General features: G+C 29.9%; 1 protein-coding gene across 2 annotated transcripts; it reads right to left on the bottom strand.

Annotated features, from left to right (window-relative positions):
- Positions 1 to 3656: 3656 nt before the first annotated feature.
- Positions 3657 to 10632, bottom strand: LOC127069811 (ATP-binding cassette sub-family C member 4-like). Of its 2 annotated transcripts, XM_051007316.1 has the most exons (16): positions 10335 to 10630; positions 10110 to 10220; positions 9607 to 10000; positions 9147 to 9281; positions 8786 to 8977; positions 8335 to 8643; positions 7375 to 7890; positions 6977 to 7282; positions 6723 to 6911; positions 6122 to 6626; positions 5790 to 6020; positions 5463 to 5699; positions 5094 to 5356; positions 4564 to 5003; positions 4287 to 4416; positions 3658 to 4207 (listed from the first exon to the last, which is right to left on the bottom strand). In XM_051007316.1, the coding sequence occupies exons 1-16, from the start codon at positions 10406 to 10408 to the stop codon at positions 3989 to 3991; spliced, it is 4251 nt and encodes a 1416-aa protein (XP_050863273.1). In that variant the 5' UTR covers positions 10409 to 10630; the 3' UTR covers positions 3658 to 3988. The 2 variants fall into 2 exon arrangements, with proteins under 2 accessions (XP_050863274.1, XP_050863273.1); XM_051007317.1 differs by lacking the exon at positions 6723 to 6911 and having other exon boundaries at positions 3657 to 4207; positions 10335 to 10632.
- Positions 10633 to 11129: the final 497 nt, after the last annotated feature.

The raw sequence follows: 11129 nt of genomic DNA, 5'->3' as shown, positions 1-11129 counted from the left end.
CTGTCAAAGTCGTCAAACGTCCAACTTTATTGTCGTCGCGGGTGGGAGAGTATCCCCACTATACCACTTCATTCCGAAATATAATAATTCTCATAGAATATTAAAAGAATGAATGATATAATTATTTACTTACATTAACTCTTCATTATTACTTGTCCCGAACACATCCAGTAAGATCTGCGATGTGCACTCGTCGAAATTCAAAACAAGACTGACTCAGTAACTGTCAAAGTCGTCAAAGGTCCAACTTTATTGTCGTCGCGGGTGGGAGAGTATCCCCACTACACCACTTCATTCCGAAATATAATAATTCTCATAGAATATTAAAAGAATAAATGATATAATTATTTACTTACATTAACTCTTCATTATTACTTGTCCCGAACACATCCAGTAAGAACTGCGATGTTCACTCGTCGAAATTCAAAACAAGACTGACTCAGTAACTGTCAAAGTCGTCAAAGGTCCAACTTTATTGTCGTCGCGGGTGGGAGAGTATCCCCACTACACCACTTCATTCTGAAATATAATAATTCTCATAGAATATTAAAAGAATAAATGATATAATTATTTACTTACATTAACTCTTCATTATTACTTGTCCCGAACACATCCAGTAAGATCTGCGATGTGCACTCGTCGAAATTCAAAACAAGATTGAGCCAGTAACTGTCAAAGTCGTCAAAGGTCCAACTTTATTGTCGTCGCGGGTGGGAGAGTATCCCCACTACACCACTTCATTCTGAAATATAATAATTCTCATAGAATATTAAAAGAATAAATGATATAATTATTTACTTACATTAACTCTTCATTATTACTTGTCCCGAACACATCCAGTAAGAACTGCGATGTTCACTCGTCGAAATTCAAAACAAGACTGACTCAGTAACTGTCAAAGTCGTCAAACGTCCAACTTTATTGTCGTCGCGGGTGGGAGGGTATCCCCACTATACCACTTCATTCCGAAATATAATAATTCTCATAGAATATTAAAAGAATGAATGATATAATTATTTACTTACATTAACTCTTCATTATTACTTGTCCCGAACACATCCAGTAAGAACTGCGATGTGCACTCGTCGAAATTCAAAACAAGATTGAGCCAGTAACTGTCAAAGTCGTCAAAGGTCCAACTTTATTGTCGTCGCGGGTGGGAGAGTATCCCCACTATACCACTTCATTCCGAAATATAATAATTCTCATAGAATATTAAAAGAATGAATGATATAATTATTTACTTACATTAACTCTTCATTATTACTTGTCCCGAACACATCCAGTAAGATCTGCGATGTGCACTCGTCGAAATTCAAAACAAGATTGAGCCAGTAACTGTCAAAGTCGTCAAAGGTCCAACTTTATTGTCGTCGCGGGTGGGAGAGTATCCCCACTACACCACTTCATTCCGAAATATAATAATTCTCATAGAATATTAAAAGAATAAATGATATAATTATTTACTTACATTAACTCTTCATTATTACTTGTCCCGAACACATCCAGTAAGATCTGCGATGTGCACTCGTCGAAATTCAAAACAAGATTGAGCCAGTAACTGTCAAAGTCGTCAAAGGTCCAACTTTATTGTCGTCGCGGGTGGGAGAGTATCCCCACTACACCACTTCATTCTGAAATATAATAATTCTCATAGAATATTAAAAGAATAAATGATATAATTATTTACTTACATTAACTCTTCATTATTACTTGTCCCGAACACATCCAGTAAGATCTGCGATGTGCACTCGTCGAAATTCAAAACAAGATTGAGCCAGTAACTGTCAAAGTCGTCAAAGGTCCAACTTTATTGTCGTCGCGGGTGGGAGAGTATCCCCACTACACCACTTCATTCTGAAATATAATAATTCTCATAGAATATTAAAAGAATAAATGATATAATTATTTACTTACATTAACTCTTCATTATTACTTGTCCCGAACACATCCAGTAAGATCTGCGATGTTCACTCGTCGAAATTCAAAACAAGATTGAACCAGTAACTGTCAAAGTCGTCAAAGGTCCGATTTTATTGTCGTCGCGGGTGGGAGAGTATCCCCACTACACCACTTCATTCCGAAATATAATAATTCTCATAGAATATTAAAAGAATGAATGATATAATTATTTACTTACATTAACTCTTCACTATTACTTGTCCGAACACATCCTGTAAGATCTGCGATGTGCACTCGTCGAAATTCAAAACAAGACTGAGGCAGTAACTGTCAAAGTCGTCAAAGGTCCGATTTTATTGTCGTCGCGGGTGGGAGAGTATTCCCACTACACCACTTCATTCCGAAATGTAATAATTCTCATAGAATATTAAAAGAATGAATGATATAATTATTTACTTACATTAACTCTTCATTATTACTTGTCCCGAACACATCCAGTAAGATCTGCGATGTTCACTCGTCGAAATTCAAAACAAGATTGAACCAGTAACTGTCAAAGTCGTCAAAGGTCCAACTTTATTGTCGTCGCGGGTGGGAGAGTATCCCCACTATACCACTTCATTCCGAAATATAATAATTCTCATAGAATATTAAAAGAATGAATGATATAATTATTTACTTACATTAACTCTTCATTATTACTTGTCCCGAACACATCCAGTAAGATCTGCGATGTGCACTCGTCGAAATTCAAAACAAGACTGACTCAGTAACTGTCAAAGTCGTCAAAGATCCGATTTTATTGTCGTCGCGGGTGGGAGAGTATCCCCACTACACCACTTCATTCCGAAATATAATAATTCTCATAGAATATTAAAAGAATGAATGATATAATTATTTACTTACATTAACTCTTCATTATTACTTGTCCCGAACACATCCAGTAAGATCTGCGATGTGCACTCGTCGAAATTCAAAACAAGATTGAGCCAGTAACTGTCAAAGTCGGTCAAAGGTCCAATTTTATTGTCGTTGCGGGTGGGAGGGTATCCCCACTATACCACTTCATTCCGAAATATAATAATTCTCATAGAATATTAAAAGAATGAATGATATAATTATTTACTTACATTAACTCTTCATTATTACTTGTCCCGAACACATCCTGCAAGAACTGCGATGTGCACTCGTCGAAATTTAAAGCAAAACTGAACGAGTAACTGTCAAAGTCGTCAAAGGTCCGACTTTGTTGTCGTCTCACGATGCCAAGCTCTCCCACTTTACAATTTAATTCTAAAATAAAATAAATCCTATAGAATATTAGCGGAATGAATGATAGAATATTATACTTACTTTTTAATTACAATATAATTCTAAAATAATATAATTTGCATAGAGTATTGAAAGATTGAGCGATATACTCATGTACTTGCAATTACTCTTCTCGTTTATTTGCTGGGAACTCGTCTTGTGAGAACTCCGATGTGTACTCGTCGGAATACAAAAGAAAACTAACTGGGTAATTGTCCACGTTAATTCTAAGCGCGAAGATGTTTACATTACACGAAACGAACGATCTCGATATCAAAATTTGTAAATATTGAAATTTTGTATCAAGATTGTTTTAAGTTTCTAACGCGTTACGATCTTCATAATGTAAAAGGAATGTATTATTGTTTTAATATTTATTTATTACATTCCGTATACATGAATGATTGTTTAAATAATTGCAAAAGTTATCAAAAGTATTAGTTTCTAAGTTTTCGCGTTTAAAACGAAAGAGTTTCGGTGTTGACTTGACGAAGTACAAAAGATAACTAAATAGGTAATCCTCAAAGTTAATCCTCAATCCAAATATGTTGATATTGCACGGGGCGGAAAAACTCGAGATCAAAATTTTAATAAATTGAAATCTTTAATTAAAATTATTTTGTTTCTCGCGCGTTTTATAAAAAAATACTATTTTCAAATGTTTTCAAATATATTGATTATAATATTTACAGTCATTCATCTTAATTGCAAATAATACATTTACCAAATGTGCTTAAATAAAAACTTATTTTAGGAACAATATATATTTATTTATTTATAATGATATATATTCTTCATTCGTGTAAAATGTTAAATCAGTTTCAGTGGAAATATTACCAGATGATCTAAGATCATTTTCCACGGAATTTCCTCGGTAAGCCATTTCTGCTTGCCGTGAAAGATTCTTAGACATTACACGTCCTGTATTCTTCACCATTTGAGCAAATAAACCATTAGGTTTATCACGTAGTAACTCATACGGATGACCGAATTCCTGTAATCATAAGCAGAATATTCGTAAAAATATCAATTTAATAAAATAACTATGGTAACATAAAATATCTTATTCATACCGCAATTTCTCCGGCATCCATCACTAAAATACGAGTGCTATCAATAATAGTATTCAAACGATGAGCTATTGTAAGAACAGTATAATCCGCGAATTTGGTTCTTATAGTTCGTTGTATCAATTCATCAGTTCTAAAAAGAGACATTCGTAGGTTGTATATTTAATGTCATAAAGATCAGAAGATCTTTATTAAAATCAGAAATTAATTTATGTTCAGTAATAATATTATTATTCTATATAACTAATAAATAATTATTCTTAACAATTGTTCTATTTACTGGGAATCAATATTAGCAGTTGCTTCATCGAGTACTATAATACGATTTTTCCTGAGCATACTTCTGGCTAAGCATATCATTTGTTTTTGACCTATGCTCAAGTTGTTACCATTTGCTATAATTTGATCGTTCAAACCAATATCAGTGAATTCGACTTCTCGAAGTATATCCCAAAGATGTGCATCGTCATATTGATTAAATGGATCCAAATTATATCGCAAACTTGCAGCAAAGAGAATTGGCTCTTGTGGAATAATAGATATCCGAGATCGTAATTCACGTAGGTCTATAGTACTCGTATCTTTTTCATCAATTATTATCTGTCCTTCTAAACCGTCAGAAAAAAGACGAAATAATGCACTTATTAACGATGATTTTCCAGCTCCTGTTCTTCCAACAATACCAACTTTCCATCCTGCTTCTATCGTAACTGTTAGATTCTGAGCGCCAAAAGAAATGTTTTATTATGGAAATCGAAATATTACTTGATGAATATTTTCAATGGATATACATTTACATATAAAATTTACCTTTAAAACGTATGGCTCATTTGGACTGTATCTCATAGAAACATTCTTTAATACTAACTGACCTTGCGACGGCCATGTTGGCGGTAGTGAGTTCGCTATTATCAAAGATTTTTCCTTAGGAAGATTCATATATTGGAAAATTCTTTCAACCGATGTCATTTGAATAATCACTTCGACAGTTTGTTTTATACCATATTGTAACATACCAATTACAATAAGGGCTTGCGATATAGCTAAACCCACATCTCCACCTAATATTTTATCTATAATATATAAGTGTACGTTAATATCTCGTTTGTTTTTTCTTTGGACTTTGGTATTAAAATGTATTTTATTGTTCATTGTCGTTTATAATGGAGTCTTAGATACCTGTATGTACGAGAATAAAATAAAAACAGATAAAGGTTACAAAAAGGCATATCAATAAATCGAAGACTAAACCAAGAAGAGCAGATGTTGCTAATAAGAGATACCAAGTGCCTGTATGTTTATCTTGCAAATAATCAAATTTCTTTTGCAACATATCTTGCGTTGTTTTACCGCTACTTCTTATTGTCGCAAGTCCATTTAAAGTTGCATTGATATGACAAAATATTGGACTCCTACCTTGATATTAAAATCGAATTATTACGATTTCGTTTATTTTACATATAAAAGAAGTATGACAATATTTAAATACAGTAAAACTATACTTACATATTCCTTCATATCGTTTAATACTTTGCACAGTTTTAATGTATACTATTTTTATGAAATAAGCACAGATACCCAATATAATTAATGGTATAATTGTCCAATAATTCACTATTAATTCCATAATAATAATACCACATGTGACTAGAAAAATTTGTATTACTTCTATCATAGGCTTTGGTAATAATTCGTCTATGGCTCCTATATCTTTTGAAAATCTATTCAGAATTCTTCCTACACGAATATAAGATGAAATATTTTATTAAATAACATAATTTCTTCGAGAAAATCGTTGAATTTTATAATTTATATAAAGATATTTTAATTTTACTTACCGGAAGGATTCATATGGAAAAAACGCATGTTAGTTTGCAAGAGATTGTTAAACGAGGCATCATGAATTTTACGAGAGGCGATTACGCAAATTTCCATAAAAAAGATACTGCGTATAATCACCAAAATTACACAAATAAAAATACTAATTGTATAAACGTATATGGCAGACGTTGTTGTCAACAATCCTAAATTATCTACGGATAAAAAGTTCGACAAAATCGTATTATGTATGGTATGTTGATATTCATTTCTTTTATTTATTATTAAACTTCGATTTTTAGAACTTCTTATGACTTCTAAATTGGTCCAATAAGATACCCAATAATCGGTACCATTTACAGATATTTGTGTTATTATCGAAAGTATTAGAAAAGTAATTAGAGTTAACCAAGAACCGCCAAATCGAAAATATTTCACATATAATTTCCAGGGAATATTGCCTGTTTCAAATAATTCATCTTGTTCGCTGGTATCCGCACTTTCGTAATCGCCATATTCAAATTCCTGTGATAATAATCATATATATTTAAGACATTACAAACGATTATATATATATACCACGTTATATCATTCGATCTATTATTATTGATTATTTATTACCGTGATTGAACTGTTTTGCGACATAATAGATGCTCTACTTCTTATACTATCTCTGTTATGACCAAAAAACTTCTCAGTATCTTTAGGGTCGTTTCGTTCCTTGTCTATTCTGATACGAGTGACCATTTTCAAAAATTCATCATTATTTTTAATTAGTTCATTATAACTTCCTTTCAATTTGACGGTACCCTTATTAATAAATATTCAACTTTAAAATCGTTTTATTAAATAATATTAATTTCATTATTACTCACGTGATCCAGTGCCACTATAACATCTGCAGATTTGATGAACTGTAGTTGATGCGTTGCTAATATCCTCGTCTTGTCATGAAGATATTGTATGATGCATTTTGTAAATATATGCTTAGCAACTTTTGTGTCTACTGCGCTCAACGGATCGTCCAGTAAATAAATATCTGCTTGTTTATATACAGCTCTGGCCAAATTTACTCGAGCTTTTTGTCCACCAGATAACATTATCCCTCTTTCCCCAACAATAGTCATATCACCTTGAGGTAATTGCTGCAAATCTTTATTTAAGGCACATACACGTGTCACCTAAAATTAGATTGTTAAGATAAGTTCGTTATTTTTTTTTTTCTGAATCATTATAAATTAGACAGCTCAACAAGTTTATTGTTTATACCTACATCTATATATCTTTTATTATCGTATAATTGACCGAAGAGAATATTTTCTTTGATGGTACCATCAAAAAGCCAAGGTTCTTGGGAAGCATAAGAAATTGTAATGTTTTTATTATCAGTAAAATATTTTTCTAAGTTCGACTGAGACTCCATTTTTGTCGATAAATTTTGTAAAATTTTTATGGTTCCAGCACCCAAAGGAAGTTCTTTCAAAAGTGTATTTAAAAGGGCTGTCTTCCCTGCTCCAACTTGACCTAACAAAATACATAGCTGACCTGGATCCACTTTCATGCTGATGTTACACAAAGTAGGTGGTAATTTGCTCGACACCCAATTTGCTGACATATTGATCATTTCAATAGATGGTTGTTTTTCCGGTTTAACGTCTATCACCGGTTCTTCTCTCCTCAAAATGATTGTACAGTGCTCTATATCATTTTTACCTCTCTTTTTCTCGTATTTTGGTATCATCAAAGACGTTTGATTGTTTGATATTATTTCGTCCAACATTAAAAATTCCTGAGAGAAAAATTGTCCTATGTTTTTAACTAATTAATTAAAAGTAATATTAACAGTCAAATTATTAATTATATAATGTGAAAAAAGCTATAATATTATATACATACATATACATACATATAATTAATTCTATATATATAGATCTTTTAAATCCCGAGTTGAATATGTTTAATTAATATATTTTATATGCAGTAATTACGTGTAGTTATGGATTAATTATGTTTAACTTCGACTTTCTTTAATTTTATTAATAATTACGTAAATAAAATTAACAAATATGGTATAATGATATTTTTGCAGGGATGAAGATTAATTGTTAAATTAATGACTAAAAAAATTAATTAAATAACGTTAAACGTGTGTATGTGTGTGTCTGCGTGATTTTAAAATTATAGTTATAGAAAATTACGAATTATTAATTTATAAATAAAAAATCGAACGAACCTCGATTCTATTTATAGTTATTGTGGTCTCGTTCCAGGATATTAGAGCTTGTAGAAAATGTAAGACCATTGTTAATTGTAAAAGATTAAAAAAGGTTGTCCATACATATGTATATTCAGGACTTAGTGTTTTGTTTGTAAGAGCGTACGACACCATACAAAAATATAATGTTATTCTTTCAGTATATATTAACATAGATAGAGCCAATACTTTAATAAATGAGGAAAGTCTAATTTTTTTCATCTCTGCCATACGTGTTTTCATCACAAATTTACTGAATGGCTTTTCCCACCCATACATTTTGATCATCTGAAAAAAATCGTATTATATTTTATTGATTTATTCATTCATTTTATGATGATAATTAAATAACACAACGAATTTGTGGAGTACTTTTTTCTTTTTCATTATTATTGTTATTTTTTTTTTTTGTTAATTGAGAATTAGTTACCTGTATGCCTGTTATAAATTCACTCATAAGTTGTACCCTTGTATCCGTTAATTTTGCTAAATTTGCTCTCAAACGTTTACTTATTATGGGAAAAAGTCCTTGAACAGGAAAAGATATCAAAAGGAGACATATAATGCCAAAAAATGTTGAAACTCCGATCATTGCCCACATTATGTATGTTACTACTACGAGCTATAAGTTGTTTTGAAATTACATAATTTAATAATTATAATGATTTAAAAATTATATTTTACTTAATTGAAAGTAATTTTAATTAAAATGAAATTGTATTATATTGTATTTTTTATTATAAAAAAATTATATTTAGTTCGCTTTTCAGATATAAGCTTTTAATTATTACCTGAATCGGTGCAATCCACAAATAATGCAAATTAATAGATACTGTATCAAAACGATTCATATCATTGCTAAGAATATTAATTATTTGTCCAGCATTAGTCGTTTGCATTAGAGCTGCTTTACTCAGCCGTAATATCTGTAATAAATATATATTCTTTCGGTTATATTTATTGTAATTACTGTTGTTTCCTTTATTTAAATATTCTTCTATGTTATATTATAGGAAAGTAGACGGCAAAGAAATATCGTCCAATGACAAAGAATGAATAAACGTACAAAATTCATGAGATAGTTAATTTTGATAAAAATTCAGCAAGTACTTTTCCAAAAAAAAAAAAAATGCAAGTCAGATCTTAAACTATTAATTGATTATTGCGTAATTAACATGCATATTTTGTATATATAATAAATGTAATATTAGAGCTAAGTTTCATCTATATTAAATCAAATAATTGACATACTTTTTTGTATATTAAAGAAGTACAAGCGACACGTATTTGCATTCCTATTTCTTGACTTTGAAAATATGCATGATGGAATATGCAAACAGATATGATGATATTGATAACCAGACCTAAAGCATAAAAAATGCCTTCTTCCTTCGTAATTCTTTTGGAATTTTTCGAAGATATATTAAAATAATTTATGATGTACCCTTGGAAGATTGGTTGTAACGTATACAATACTACAGTGTGGAGAAATAGAAATACTGATATTATAAGATATTTTCGCCAAAATATACGGTATATAGCTTTGTATAAGGATGGCTTTATATTCTTGTTTAATTTTTTATTACCATCCTTTCCTAATACATATTCAAAATCTTGTAATTTCTTCCATTCGCAAAGCCATTCTCTATTAAAAATATAACAAGTAATTAATCTTATTTTTTATTGTTCAACAGGATCAATTTGATAGAAAAGAAAAAGTGATCAATATTTATATATCAATTAAATTATTAAACCTTTCGAGCAAATTTCCGAGCCTTTCCGATTCGTTGGACTTCAATGGATCGTAAATATCATCTAACGTTAATGTTTTTCTTATTCCTTTTAAAAATATATCTTTGATCCACCTAATGTAATATTATATGAAAATTCAAAAGAAATTAATTATTAATAATAACCAATGTAGATAAGGAAAAGAGCTTGAAAAATTTGATGTAATTAGAAAAATAAAGAGAACACACCAAAAAGTTAAAACACTGAAAATATTTGCTGATTCTTTTGGATTCTTGTTAACAGAACACTTTTGTATATCCATGTTTTCTATTAAATAATTTTAATTAAACGTAAATGTATATATGGTCTTTTTGAAATTATTACGCGTAGATATTTTTTATTTCAACGTATATAACTGTCTTGATTGTTATGCCTTTGAAAACTTCAGAGTCACTAAAAATTCGTCATTGACTATTGCTTTTGTATCTTCCTACTTGCATAGTAATTAGTTGAAAAGTGATAAAAATAAATGAACTAGTTACTTATCATTTAAATTTTTGAAAAGAAATTATTACGTGTATTTACAGAGCCGGTTTTTTTTTTTATTACATTTATTTATAATTTATATATTACATGCGAGTTATGTAAATAATATAACATCGCTTTCATTTCAAAATTATATATGTATATGTATATGTATATATATATATATATATATATATATATATATATATATGCGTAATCAGTCGATTATACCACTACAATCTACGTTTAATAATTTTATTCGACAATACAAAATTTTATACTTTCATTTTGTAATTTTCCCTTCACATTTTTTAACTATAATAATAAATATAAGTAATGATTATAAGTACAGTTAATATCTTCCCTTAGTCTACTTTGCTATAACTGCAAAAGTAGTATAAAATTGTTAAAAGCTATATATATATATCCAATTTTTGTATTAAAGATTCAAAATACAAAAGTGTAGATAATTATTTTTCATACACATATGTATAATGTATACTTATATATATATATAT

Source organism: Vespula vulgaris, chromosome 16, assembly GCF_905475345.1.
Source record: "Vespula vulgaris chromosome 16, iyVesVulg1.1, whole genome shotgun sequence".
Classification (NCBI taxonomy): Eukaryota; Metazoa; Arthropoda; class Insecta; order Hymenoptera; family Vespidae; genus Vespula; species Vespula vulgaris.
Note: the sequence above shows the minus strand (reverse complement) of the source record. Positions and strands in the feature narration are given on the sequence as shown.